The following is a 14992-nucleotide window of genomic DNA, read 5'->3' as shown; positions in this document are numbered from 1 at the left end:
TGTTTAATCAGTAATGTCAATTGATGGGTGTATTTTCCGACTATTATGGACAGTGTTTATCAACAAATATTTTGCTCTTCAATTGATGACGATACGAAAATACAATTCATGCCCTCAAAATATTGATCTATACGCTAATCCTTGAAGACACTTTATCTCATTTTAATTAAGTATCTCTACTAAGGACTCAAAGTCTACTTTTTCTAAAAAAAGAAAATGGACCTTCCACCAAAGTATGAATATTCTCTTTTCATTGGGACTTTAAATGACCAGCAAATAGAATTTCCTGCGTCATAGCAACCCCCATGGAAGAAGTCTCCCAACGAATCCTCGTACGCACGCGTGTTACGTAAACCGCGTTCACCTGCGCTCGTTCAATTTTTTTAATTGATCGTTGCGTAAAGGGGCCGTGGCGTTACGGCATGAAAATGCTGGCTTGTCCCATGCGAGACAATAAAGAAACGCGCCAGACGTCGCGGCATTTCGTATCCGTTTGACTCGATATCGTGACACGACTCGCAGGCTCGACCTAATACCAAAGAATATCCTGCACGCGACCTGCCTCATACGCTCTCATGCAAACAACCTTAATATTACATTGTAGATCACCTATTTGTTTATTTATATGGAAGATAGTCTGCATATTCCAGAAAGCAGCCCCACATAGGTATTCTGTTTGTACATAGAGTGTCTTGAATAAACTGTGCTCATGTGCATCAGTTGCTAAGGGTAAAGTTAGAAAGATATTTCTCCTAGAAATCGGACGAACACTCGGTATGCAGTAATACCTCGATTAACCGAGTTTCAAATATTCGCGGTCTTTTTTATTCCAGCTTACGGTTATTCGGAGTAATAACAATAAAAGTACAGTATGGTAACAATAAAATTAGCTATCAGGAGGGTACTTTAGGTTTGAGTCTCATGCTAAGCCAGCTAATCGAGTTTCTACTGCATAATGACCCCAACTCAGAAGTTCTTTTAATAACTATTTCATTTCATGAGACCTTATATTCTGAGGTATACCGTGACCTCCATCAGAATAGGTACACGTATCTTTATAAGTTATCTCTGTACCATATTCACGAAAAAAAAATTGAAGTAAACGTAATAACTAGCTAAACTTTCCGAGTTAAATTAAAACTAAGAATAACTAGTTCATCACGATTCGCCTAGAATTACGACTGCGAGGGTGTAGGAATTTCTGGGTCGACATAATTAAAAATTGGTCAGGAAAGTCGTGTGCTTATGGCGTTCCTCTTCGCGATTACGGCGTCCTTAAAAGGGCTCTACACGGCTCTCTCGGCAGCAGCAACAACGCAAACGAACCACGGCCATGTAAATAATGGCTGGTAATCGTTGCGTTCCGCTTTATATGGAAAAGGACACACCGCGGGTTTCTCGCGCTCTGCACATGTGGATTAGAAGCGTGCTCGTACGAGAAGAGCGAGCAGAGGCGATGTCGGTCGTGAAAGTCAAGTTAAGAGAAGCGTCTCTCCTCTTTGCTGATCTGCGGATTCTTCTATCTTTTTTTTTTCTGCTGGCGACAAATTAGTCCATTCACGGTTTTGTTCGAAAGTGGAAACTTTAATTTACCATTGGTACTGGTAGAAAAGGTTGGAGAGTTGGGAAAAGCTGGAGAGTTTTTTTATAACTGACTGAACTTTAAACTGAATTCAAGGTGACATGGAACTTTTACTATTTTCCTCGATTACGCTATTTTCAATAGATGTAGTATTCTAATACTGTAATTAATATTCTGAATTATCGGGACACCTAATGACTTTTAATGACTGTAATAATAAATATTGAGATGGCAAAAGCTTCTTAACTTCAGCATCAGTCGAAAGGAAGGACCAGCAGCTAATTTCAGCCACAAATCGCTATTAATAATTTGACCTCTCAGCAGCCACTTTAGCAAGTGTTCCATCAAGCATACCAATTAAAACTCATATGCCAATTTCGAAAAAGAAACGAAACGTACTCTCACCTAAACATCTATCACGAGCGAAAACAACGAATGCAACGAAATGCAACAAAAGAATAGACATTTCCTTGAACCGTTTCTCACGATTTTATTCCACTGTGAAAGGTTTTAATCACCACGAAGATACGAGAGATCTGAAACGCAAGATTTCTCGGAAATTCGCCAAGGAGAGATGCTTCCGAACGATCTCCTCCACTCTCTTTTATCTCGATGAATTTCGATACGATCTCTTCAGAAGATTTAACAACAATTTTTCGCACCTCGAATCTAAAAGATTTCATTCTAATTTTTTCAGACATTCAATTGTTTTCTTTCAAGTTTCTCGTCCACTCGAAAGGAGAGGAAGATACGAATTCTGGGGTCAAATAGAACACACGAGTCCCTAATATCGCATGCTTACGATAATGAATTCAGCTTGTTTGGACAGCTCAGATAAAGTATCTTTTAATTACTTTCGACGTCGCGTCGTGGTCATCCACACGCTACTGACAGCGAAACCCGAATTCAAGGTAACGGATTACCCCGTCGATGATATGTAAAGCGCGATAATCCACGTAAAAACATGACCCGAGGAAAATCGAGTGACGCAAGAAACCTTGTTATCGTTCCTGTTTTGTAGATACGCAGAAAAAAAAACACTGCGGCCGTGTCAGACGCCGCGCATATCTACAGTTAAAAGTCTAGCTCCCTCTGGAAGAAGACTTCACTGAAGCACACTTCGTTACGAGGGAGCATAAACCAAAGAAAAATCAAGCACAACAACTCACGGTATTTTCTCTTCGCCTTCATCTTGCAGAAGGGTATCCTTTTCATTATAAAATTCTTCACCCCCATTTTGCTCCTTCACTATAAGTACACCTTCAACCAAGAAAGAAAAATTAACCCACAAAGGTCTCACTTTCAACTGAACATCACAAACAGTTCTTCAAGTCCTCTTCAGAGATTCAACTTTTCGCGCACTCTTAATTCACAGAGTCCTCTTGGTCCCACAAAAAAGCTCTCAGTGATCGTTTCACGGGATCAATTAAAAATCGATCGCGGCTGCTTGGAACCGTTATACGTTGAGAGCCGTTAGACTCTGTACTTCGTCGTCGGTAATTTCGTTCGTTCGTTGTGTGTCGAGTCGACAAAGGAAGAAGGGAAACGAAGAATACTCGCAATAAATCCCGAGGATCGAAGTGGCCTCGGTCGTAAGGGGTTCGAAAATCGCGGTCAGAAGGGACGACGATCGACGATCGTTCGATGGACTCGATCCCATCGGCCGTGCCGACAGGGCTGCCCTTTCGAGCACAGTTTTTCAGGCATTCGTGCCGACGATCTGTTTTGCCGCGGCCACTGTTTGCGTTTGACTGTGACGCCGAACTCTCTGGGCTATAGCCAACCAGGACTCCGACTACTCGCGAAGAGGTGAATGGAGAGGGGAAATGTGCCTCTTCTCCTGTTCTTTGCCCGGTGTGCTCGTCGATTTCTTAATCGTCCCGACGAGAAAAAAAGTTGCCTATCGCTGCCCCTACCACTCGGTTCCCCTGTCACTTCCTAGCTCTGTTTCGGCAGCGATGCTTCTGATAGCGGGCAGCCTTGATTCGGCGGCGGCTGTGTTATCGCGAAATTTAATATGTCTTAATTGTTGATACCGAAGTGATACTACTATGCATGTAATAATTGGAATTTATTTGAAGTGTCGAACTTGGATGTTGGGTCTTATTAATGAAAATATGGGAGTAATATTTTTTATAGATTTTTAGGGCAGTAAATGTTCTTTAATTTTTGTTTTTAGTATTACTGAGAAATCACACTACTTGTGAAGATAAAATATAATGTATGACATTAAAGAACAGATGATTTATTGTATTGTGTTATTTTTAATAATTCCCCTTTCTGTTTTCAATCTTCCACATTGTTTCTCCCTATCAAATATTTTCTAGAAGGTTGTCAATGCTAATACTCAGATTATATGTTTTATCACTGATAACCCTCCTTATTTGTTAAAAGAAGCATGTCATCAATCTTTTAGAGTATAAATTACATTTTTTGTTTAGCCTTGGTGTTACACTAGATCGTGTGATTTGAACATTCCCACGAATCCTATACACCCCTGCGTTTTTCAATTAATTTTCTTCTGAAAATAACTGTGCATTTTTCCTGCAGATATACTCTGCAAAGGAAATGCAAATTATATATATTAGAAGCCTTGTGTTTGCTAAATTAAATAGCTCACACACATCACTGAAAACTTATTCAAATATTCTTTTAAAGAGAATCATGGCATGCGCATCCTTTATGCATTTCATAATGCAGAAAAATGGTACGAGATACGCAGTCCATTGTTGAGAGATAAATTAATTTTTTCCCCCTCTTCCTCTCTCCATCATTCCAACAGACATTCCCACACCTCATTCTACCCCTTATCGATCGAGTCTTTTAAATTTCCGTCCGCGGAACGTTGAAAGGTAACAGTCGGAGCAGTTGCGTGAGGCTTAGGAGCGGCAGGTGCATACGCGGCCATATGCGACCACCTTGCTCTGACAAGGTTGCACCAAAATGGTTTAGCATTCCCGATGAAGTCAGTCACAGCTACCAAATCGAGTTACACGGAGTTTAACCGCGAGAAGTTCCCCTGAAAAGCGTCCTGATTCCCTCGATTCCCGCGCCTTCCCAGAAATGTTTCCCGATAGCGAAACACGCGTATTTTCGTATGCCACGAATTACGTCCTCGACGGATCCGTGTCGCGCAGTTATGACCGCGTTTTATTTTCGTGCTCGCGTTTTGGCAGAACGCCTTTTTAACCCAGACCCATGGAGTTCCCTCTCGGCGGAATGAAAAATCCTGCTTGCTGCTATGCTCCTCATTAGGCGGTTTAAGTGGATGCTGCCTCGTTTCCTTGTAAAATTCAATTATTGCGCTCGACATGGGCGCCCGCGCTCGATATCCTCGACACGCAAAAGCGAAATTACCACGAGATCACGATATCCCCTTTGCTGCCTTTTTTCGCCACTTTCTACGTTGACTCGCGAGTATTGTTAAACTGTTTAACGAGGGGAGGGCTAATGGTGTCAGCGGCTTTCATTGGATTCCTCGTTGCTACTGTATCGCTTGGTACACTTTTCTGGAGGATGTTTGATATCGTAAATGGAGTGTGTTTAATGCCTCTGTGGCTATAAAGCAAAAACATGTAGATCGCATGTTTATTTCTTCGAGGCACTAACATTTGAAGTGTTAAATTTTTCTTGCGATCTGGCAATAATCCAGTCATTAACTCGAATTTTTTAAGATTGTGAAGTATCTTATTTTGTTTTAGAGCTTTAGTTTTATGTCAAGTGTTCTCTGCGATGAGTTTATGTCTCCTACTTCGGTGTGTGGTCGTCGCGTGGCAGTAATGAAGCGTGCTGCTTCGATTTGATGCACTTTCGCATTTTTTGAATCTTTTTGCCGTAGAGAAAGTTATACATTAGAATAATGGCTCGTTAAAATACTCTTCTCTATGAAATCGTGGACACCCTGTGGAATAAATCTCGTCCTAGAAAAGTCTTCTAACGTTTTATGAGTAATTCCGAAGCCTTTAATCATGTGCTGATGCATTCGAGAGAATGTAATTAGCTACTAATTTAAATAGTCGACGTGGCTACTTTATGATCGGCCAGATGAGAACTCAATTCAATGTTGCTTCGAATTATGGTAATCGTATGTATCTGCTGGCCATCCAAGAGGATCTCTGCTTTCGCGGAGACGAAGCAAGTGCACTAATTGTATGCTGGTATCTGATACTCTACAGTGTTCATCGTCGATACTTGTTGCTTTAATTCGGAGAAATTCCTGCTAACTCGTGTACTTCTTATTCCGTTAATAACAGTTTTCGCTTATTACTGGGTCAGTCTTCTTCGTAAAAGATGAGAGAATAATTGAAGCAGGTATAGAAAAACGTTAACAAAAAGCCAGTGCTGCAAGGCTATTGACAAGAGTATAATTAAAGCAAACGATTACTGCAATGGCTTCAAGAAGCTTATACAAGAAACTAACGACATTACGTACTAACTTTCATCGTTCGAATTCAAAGTACGTTTACTAGAAATAACGACGTTCATACCAATTCCACTTTTTACTACGCAATAAAAACTAAAAAAAATTCATTCGAACTAATTTCCACTAATTCCACGATTTCTATTTCCATTATTCCAGTATTTCCTCGCCTCAAATAAAGATGAACTAAATTTGGGAAACACACCAGGGTCACTATAATCCCCGTCCATCAGAAAGATGAACACAAAAAGTTCGAGCTCCGTTAAAACCGGATAATAAATCTCCCTGAATTCTACGACCAAACCCAGAAAAGGTTCGAAAAACCTCGCGTATACCCGGAGGGCAGCTAACCATCCAGAAAAACAATGCTCGATAAAACCTAAAAAAAAAGGGAGAGGCCTCGGTACCAATTCCCAAAGCTTCCTCGCGTGCTGCACAGAAGAGGAAGGAAACGTCCGGCAGAATGGGGGAAAAAATTGCAGAGATCGACCACAATCGATTCGTCGATTCGCTCTGTCGCATTCCAGTCCGCTGACGTGCAGATCCGACCGTTGTCACGAGAATGATCAACGAAATTGGTGGGTGTACGAGGGGTACAGAGAACCTGCGCCATTGCTATGGGGTAACACAGGTGTCGTTGAAGCGACGATGCCAACCGACGGGAAGACCACCGGAAGCAGGTGGTTCCAGCCACGCACCGACGACTTCGACGCCGTTCCGCCTCGCTCGAGCACTGGCTCAAATCAAGAAACCACTATCTTTCAAACCGCGAATGGAACCTCCCTTGAGGTACGTTGGAGGAGCTATCTCTTGGAGCGACGATCGACCGCGGGAATTTGCAATTTATTTATCTGAGCTGCTGCATCGAACAACCGTTTTCTGTTGATTACTTAACGGTGCAAAGAGATCTGGCTGCATTGTTTAATGTTAATGTTTAATGTTGGTTTATTAGGTTAATAATATTCTGCACCGGCAAGTTTAATGAATGGATACTGTTTATACACTGCTTATTAATTTGTTAGATAGTAGGAATTGTAATTGTGGGGATGGGCTGCTGGAATCTGTTTCGCGTTTATTAATGGATTGTTACGTAGTTGAAATTGTTGTTCTCTTTTATTTTCGATGCGTATCATTCATTAAAAAGTATGGTTTTGTATTGTTGTTGAGGCGTTAGTAGTGCGACTGTGCAACTGGAGATGCGTAAAATCAATTCTGGGTACTGCTAACAGTTCGCGAATGGGTAGATTAATGATGTATGTGCGATTGTATGGTACGATAGCTTTGAGTGGGTTGTACGATATCAATCAATTAAAGCGTGTAATTAAATGGTATACAAAGAGATCAATAACAAACAAAAGAGTTACAAATTTTAGCATTGGTGTACTTAGCTCAAATTTTCAAATCATCAAATTTTCAAATTTTCAAATTTTTAAATTTTCAAATTTTTAAATCTTTAAATTTTCAAATTTTCAAATCTTGAAACCGTTTAACGTAAAAAATTTAAATACTGTAGAGAATTTCACCATCAAAATTACTGATTTAGATTCACAGTACTAAAGAACCCAATAAGTACTAACAGGCACATTTCTCAAATCATCTTCTCCATCATTCATCCGACATCTAAACGTAAACTATCTTCAGATTAGGCATCAAATTGAAACAGCATCCGATTGAAATCCCCCGCTAAGCCGACGCCAGTAATCTAATTTGTCAGACAGTAAAACCAAAGAAAGGATCTCATCTTTCCCCGAAGTAAAGATGTTCACGCTTCCAGAGAGGCTTCCATTGTCTCTCAGGCGATAAGACAGGAAACGGGAGCCAAAGCGGGCAGGTCGTTGCGAAACGTGAGAATCTTCCTGCAAACGAGCTCTCTTCGCTCTCCTCGCTCGTTTACAGGATAGAGTTCGCGGTCCCGTGAGAAACCGGGTGTCTATTGCTTTTCGTCAGCCGCTGTCAACTGAACCATGCAAAGCCTCCGCTTTGTTCCTCGGCGAGAGTGAAAACCGTGTGAATCCTCGAATCCAGCTGACAAACCTTGTCGAACGTGAATCATGAAGATGCCTCTCGATCTTCGAATAGTCTTACTCCGCGTCATTACAGTAAACCTCAAGTTTTACGGTTTTAGCAGATGTAAAAAAGCAGCTGCTCGGCGGAGGAACCTGTGCAGCGTTCGGAGGCAAACCATTGGAGGGAATCCAATCGGCGGGTCCGTCATTCGATTTTCAATCGTGACGCTGAAACACCGTGAAGAGGCAATCTGCTGACGAGAGGAAGACATTTCGCCTGGTCGATCGAGGAGTTACTTTACTGATGGCCCGTTAAATGGATAATGAAATAGACATCTGTTCCGGAGCAGCGTCTGCTGGAAGCCATCGAAAACCCGGAAGCGACGGGTTCCTCGTGGCGGGCACGCTCACGTATGCAACCAGCCGAGAGAAATTTTCATACGTCTCTCATGCAACACTGATAGCTGTAATTACATAGCAGGTTGCGTTATGCTTGCAACAGCGAATTTTTAATAAATTCCCTGGTTCAACTTTGCGTCCAGAGTGTTCTTCTTTTTCCTCGACTTTGTGGAGGATTATTACGGAGCCTTCAATTAAATGAAAAGGTGGAGTTTCATCTTTTCAACCCTGGCTGTCTGTCGCCTCGGAGATGAATGCCAATTTCAAGTCGGAGAGTCCCGAAGCAATATGCATGATAAAAGGAGAGATCGAGAGAGAGGATTCATTAGCGACTAGCGAGCTTTTATTGAACGCACCCGTTCTTAACCCATTCCAGCGAAACGCTGACTCAAAAGTGAAGGAAGCATTTCTCTTTACGGTATTATTGTGTAGCAGGTCATTGGGCCATAGAGAAGCCAAAGATGGCCGAGGCGAGCGGATTCAGCGCAAGGAAATCAAATGTGCGTGAAATTATCGGATCTCCTGCCTTCTTTTTCTTTTTTCTGCTCTTTCACCGAAGGAATTAATCTGGCGTTCACGTTTGAATGCATTGTATGGCGAGATTGTACTTTTAATTAGGTTTGAGGGGATAGAGGTGGTGCACTATTGCTTGAAATGGTGACAATAGTGTATTATATCAGATGAGAAAAAAGTAGTTAAAATTAGGCTGGTTGAGGAGAGGAAGCAATCATGATTTGCATTGATGAAGTGAGTTAAGGAAAGTGGAGAGAAGAGTTGAGAGTAGAACCTCCATTATCCAAAGTAATAAGAAGAAATATAGCTTTGAGTCGCAAAACTGCCTTCTGTAGAATATTAAAAATACTCCAAGAATCTTCTCACTTTATTATTGTTTGAGAATCTAATTTGAGATTCCATTTTAGCATCTCTAGATAAAATCTTTTAAAACAAGCAAATCCTATAATTCCTTCTCTATTAACCCACCCTAAACGTGTGAATAATAAAATATTCAAACGATAATGTGCCTGACAATAAAGCCTGATCAGATAATGGGGGTTCCCTCACAATTAGAAGCAAACAATAAATCTGTCTGACCGTTTTCGCTGCGCTCTCGTCGATCAAAGGTCTTGTTCGACCTGGAGGATCGTCTCAGGGTCGCCTCGAAGTCGCCCACAACGTCGCTGAGGTCGAGGGCAGGCGATTCCAACGTATAGCCCTGTCTGTCGTGGCTCGACCTCGGCAAAGTAGTCAGGCCATTGACGGTGGCAGGTTCTTGTGGTATTTTCGGCAATTCGACTTCTATTCCTGCCAGGGCTGGACTCACCTACGCACAAAAATAAGAAAGAATTTACGAGGCGACTTTCACAGACAGCTGTTGATTCTCTTAAATATTTATCGCGCTTGTTATTGCTCGTTTCGCGCTGAAACTTCATTAAAAAGCTTCGTAACCGACTCAAAGGAAGAGAATCTCAGAGATATTTAACTGAACGGTGAAGCATCGAGGCAGTTATTTTATAATGAACCGTCTAGGAAAGAGAGAGGAAATATCTTAATTAATGGCGTAGCTGCGAAAACGAACGGTGTTCCACTCGCCAGAACGGTTTAATTATGGAATCGAGCGATCAATTACCAAGCCCAGGAGAACCTCCATTGATTGACATTGCCTTCGACGTTCCCTTTTCTTACGTCTCTCGATGCTGGACCTGTCGCCGGCACTTCCTGCCGCGACTGCCTCGCAGTACCGCACAAAGTCCAGGTCGATGTGGTAGCCATAAGGGCAGCAGAGGCACTTCGACCCTGTCGACCCGGAAACGTAGGCCTGCGTCCCCACTATAAACCAGAAGTCATAATACAGGATTATTTCCAATCAAATCCTAGGATTAGCGTTTTTGTTCCCTTAAGCATAAACACAGAGAGAAATACGTGTCGCTGTCAGTAAGTTAGGACTTACTACGGCAAGTTCAGCTTTAATATGTTGGTGATAAGGAGTCGCTAATAGCTATCTTCTAAGTAAAAACTACAGTGATAGCTACTTTGATAAATAACTACTACAAGAGTTCAACTTAGTACCAGAATTAAAATATAAAACTCCGCACTAAAAACCTATTAACATACTTTTAAAGTTACTCTTAAAATGTTCCCTATTTAACATCTTCAATCACCACTCCAAAATAAAGACCCTCACCGACAGTAGCCCATATCAACAATCAAACGCTCCCCATTCTACACATCCATCAAAGCGTTCTCCAATCGCCCAGAGTTCGATTTAGCCCAAGCCCAAAACACCCAAAAAGGATTCGGCCTCGGCTTTCTTCGATCAGTGAAAGGATCTATCTTTGGAGGGTAGGATCGATTGTGGTCCATCCAGGGCAGCTGATTGTTCGAGGGTAACGACCGACGCTCAGCGTAAACCGAAATATGTTGTAACCATTGGCGACCATCCAGAGGCTCGGTAATAATAATCTGGCAAAGTTCGTTAGCCGAGGAGAGCCAGCGTGGGGATCCCCCGTTTACTCGTCGCGGGACCATACTCTCTCGCTGTCGCGACCTACGTGGCAGTGACTTAAGGAACTCTCTCGCCCGCGACTTCCTGCAACCGCGCTATATTCGAACGATCCATCGTTTCCCGCGGCGTCTCGATCACTTTTTTTCTCATTTCGCGGCGAATCATCGCGATCGTTCCTCCAGGGTAATTATAGCCTGAAGATACCTCGGGGTGAGCCGCTAAGCCGCTGACGAAAGCAGCCCTGCCGCGTTTCCGTGAAATTTGAATTTGGAACGGGTTCAATTGCATCGTTACTTGGACCGTTGGAATACCTTCTTTATCCGACTCAAAGATCAGCGAGCACGCAACCGTGTCATGGGCAGACTGATGTTATTGTTTGTTTCGTGTTGCGTGTGAGAATGTTAATAAATAGAATGGAATGGTTTATCAGATGAGAGTTGTTTAAGTGTAAGATAAGAATTTTTTAGGTTTGAATGTTTTATGTCTGATGGTCGGGGCGCCTGCTGGTAGATAACCCGACTTGCGTCATGAGGCTTTGATAGCTTAGTGTGTTATCCGTATTATGAATACGGTATTGATATTTATTAGCATTTTATTATGCACAACATATTCTGATGCAGATTTAATGAATTTTGAAGCTAATTAAAATTTTGGTATCACTGATTGAAAACCCTTATTCAAATATTTACTATATATAAAAAAAAACGAGTCAGCTCTCTCTTCTAATGGACCAACCCCAACATAAATCCCAAATCTGACCACTCACAGGTAACCCAGACCTATTCAAACTTGTTACCCTCTCAATATCGCATTCACCAGCTCCGCGCGACCCAGACTGCCACCCTATCGATTCCTCCTCCTCATAAATCATTTCCACGCATCACACACACAATTTCCACCCCCACACCTAAAATCTGCAACTCACCGTTTCCGTTGAAAACGCGGGCCGAGGGCACGACGGTCAAAGCCATTTTTCCTGGAGGTCAGATTCACCAACGCCCCTTCACTGCAGCATTTTCACAGTCCTGGAAGCAGAAAGCATCGGCACCGTTAGTTATCTGCACACGCCCAGGGAATCGATTCTCTGATAAAGGCACAAAGGGGGCTCGCGAAAAATTCCACGCGGAAAGCTCGTTCGTTGCAACGTCTGATGGGGCTTATTACGCGGGACCATTGTTCTCCAGGAAATTCTCGGTACCGCGTAATTTCATTAGGCGTTCGTTAGACCCATGACTAGCTTCTAGATCCCGATCTAGAACCGTCAAACGTCGGCTCGTTTGTTCCCTCCTTCATCGAGATCTCCTGCGATCGTCGTCAATTACACCCAGCAAAATCTCTCGGGTCCCGCTTCTAATAAAGCGTTAAAGAACTCCAGGCAGGCGGGAAGGCGCGCGCGCGTGGAAAACCAATTAGTTTCGAAGAATTCCGGCTCGGTCCGTTTAATTGTCCAAAATAAAGAAAGAGGAAGCGATGAGGGCTCGAGGGAGGAAGAGGAGGCACGTGGAGCTGTCCCCAACGTGGGGTGCTTCGATGTGTCTCATCGTGGGGCTTTAAGCACAATTTCCACGGCGTCCCGCAGTGCTGTGGCTAATTTCGTAGCCCGGATTTCTGGTCTGACGGCAACACGTCTTCTGAAAGGCTCGTCGACTCCGCGAACTTTAATTGTTCCACGCGGAGGTGTTGGGTATTTTTACGAGGCTTTCTGGCGAAGGGTAATTTTTCAAGGTCTCGGCTTCTGGGAAAGATTGTTGGCCTTTGGTAGTGAGAATAGGTGACAGGTAGCTGGAACAAGGTGGACTTGTTGGGATGTTTGAACGTTGATTAGGACGACAAACTTGGGACAGAGCTGGGAGGATAATTAAGGTTGTTTTCTTTGCTTAGAGGTGGAGGTTTGGAAAGGGGTTTAAAGAGGGAGGTGTTTCGACATTCTTTGAGTTCTTTTTTAGCCTTGGCCCGGAAAGTTTAGACAGCGTACGTGATACATTTATAAAAGAATCATTCCCAGAGGTGATTATTATTCATGTGGCGACGTGAAGGGACATTTCGTTGAGTGGAGGTTGTAGGACCTGGACCTTAAGGCGGGCACGTAACTGAGCATTTCCTCTTTTCCCCGGTGGGTGAAGTCTCTTTGATTTTTAATGAGGCGCCAGGTTGTTTTACTCGACGCTCGGTGCTCGCAATAAAGAGCTTGTAAACATGGGGATAAAGGTGTCCACAGTGAAGTTTTTTATTTTCGGTAAAAATGGATGGTAGATATGATAGACGTTCATGATCCTCAAACACTTTGATATTAAAATATTCATAAAGAAGAATTAAAGGAAGTCAAGCTCCTACATATTTTATATTACTTCTTTTTATCGCGAGTATAATATTCAGTGGTTTTTAAATAGATTTAAAAAGTCTAGGTGTAATCACTGTGATATGTCTTACATTTTTTTCGTGTTGGTCATCATCATGATACTACAAAACAGTCGACGTAATCGTTATCTGCTCTCATACCCAATGTACGTAATGTGCGTGTTATTTATAAAAGTTCACTGATAAAAAAGAATGCGACTTCTACATATAATAAGTATTTTGGATAAACCTCCAACGCCTTACGCCAAAAATCTTCCCTGTTGGATCTGTAGAACGAAATGTCTCATCGAAATTCAAGTCAGGATTGTGACACGTCTACGTGCAACGTTAATTCTCTTCACATCGTTTGTACCTCGACGCATTAACGTTTCGTTATCTTTCCGTGGAATCCAATGACAATATTGAGAGCCTGATAAATGACTACAGTACTTTTGAGTGACACATCGCTCACTTGGGACAGTTCTATTGCACAGTTCCTAACAGTAATTACTATAGGCAGACAATAACCCTATTAAAAAATAAGTAAAAATATTCAAAAGTAGCTCCCTGCTTAAATCTCAAATTATTTCTACAAAACAGCCTGAGAACACCACAAAACAACATAAATGAAAAAAAATCTACATAATTGATTTACCAATGCCAAAGTGAAACTTGTCCTATCCCTCCACTCCGCCCCAAAATCCCAGATATTAATACACGAAGCTAATGCAAGGCTTACCCTCTCCACTGTGCATGGAAACCGACAATGACAGACTTAAGGTTAATTCACCGTAACGCGATCGAGACAACGCGAAATTACGAAGGGATTGCTGGCAGGCGACTCACGTATACACGCCATGGGGAGGCCCCGTCAGAGACAGCGTCGAATGGAAAGTAAAGTCAGCGACACGACTCGGTCGGAAACCGTGGCCCAATTCCAGAAAAACGAAGCACCCGAAGCGAGCGAAGAGCCCGAGTCGTTGCATAAAGGCACGCCGCGAACCACGGCAAACCGAATTCTCCGTCCAGTTTAGGCTCGAGCCGATAGAGAAAGCCGCGGGCGTGAAATCAGTACACGATTCTCTGCTGCTGCTAAATGGGATCGATCGATAGGCAGTTTACACGCTCTCGCTGATAAGCCGCTCGGCCTGATAGCCACCCGCCTGCTGCTAGCATTGTCCAGCATGTGCGTGCACTCGCTCTGCTGCCTATCGCCGCAGAATTCTATGTTTTCCTACACGTGAGAGATATGGAACATGCTTGCAAATATACGGTTTGCCCGCTTCGATTAACCAGTGACATTGCTGAATTTACAATTCGCTATTTTATACAGGCTTGCGGGGTAGCGAGCAGAGATACCTGTTGCTTTTCTGTTTGGAGTGATGACAGGTTGAAAAGAGCTCAGAGTTAATTCGTTTAGGGCTATGGTCTTATGATCCATGCTTGAGTGAAGGAAAATTAGTATTTAAAAATTTGAATATTTGAAAATTTGAATATTTGAATATTTGAAAATTTGAATATTTGAATATTTGAAAATTTGAATATTTAAAAATTTGAAAATTTGAATATTTAAAAATTTGAAATTTTCTAAATCTTGCAATAAGATAAGGTACTTTATTTTCCCATTTATTAACCCAGGCCATAAATCCACAAACTACCAGTTTATCTACCAAAGGCATAAATCTACATTACCACAGCTCCACAAATCAACTCCACAGCTCTTCTCACGAATACATTAAAATAAA

General features: G+C 42.3%; 1 protein-coding gene across 2 annotated transcripts in view; it reads right to left on the bottom strand.

Moving 5' to 3' along the window:
* Kank (KN motif and ankyrin repeat domain-containing protein 2 kank) overlaps positions 1-14992 on the bottom strand; it is a 41686-nt gene that overhangs the window by 7929 nt on the left and 18765 nt on the right. For both annotated transcript variants that reach the window (XM_076380519.1, XM_076380520.1), the window contains exons 2-4: positions 11836-11935; positions 10035-10234; positions 9500-9728 (exon numbers count right to left, since the gene is read on the bottom strand). In XM_076380519.1, coding sequence (XP_076236634.1) covers positions 9500-9728; positions 10035-10234; positions 11836-11881 — 475 coding nt within the window. In that variant the 5' untranslated portion in view covers positions 11882-11935. The remainder of the gene's footprint in view (positions 1-9499; positions 9729-10034; positions 10235-11835; positions 11936-14992) is intronic.

Source organism: Calliopsis andreniformis, chromosome 6 (genome assembly GCF_051401765.1).
Source record: "Calliopsis andreniformis isolate RMS-2024a chromosome 6, iyCalAndr_principal, whole genome shotgun sequence".
NCBI classification, from domain to species: Eukaryota; Metazoa; Arthropoda; class Insecta; order Hymenoptera; family Andrenidae; genus Calliopsis; species Calliopsis andreniformis.
Note: the sequence above shows the minus strand (reverse complement) of the source record. Positions and strands in the feature narration are given on the sequence as shown.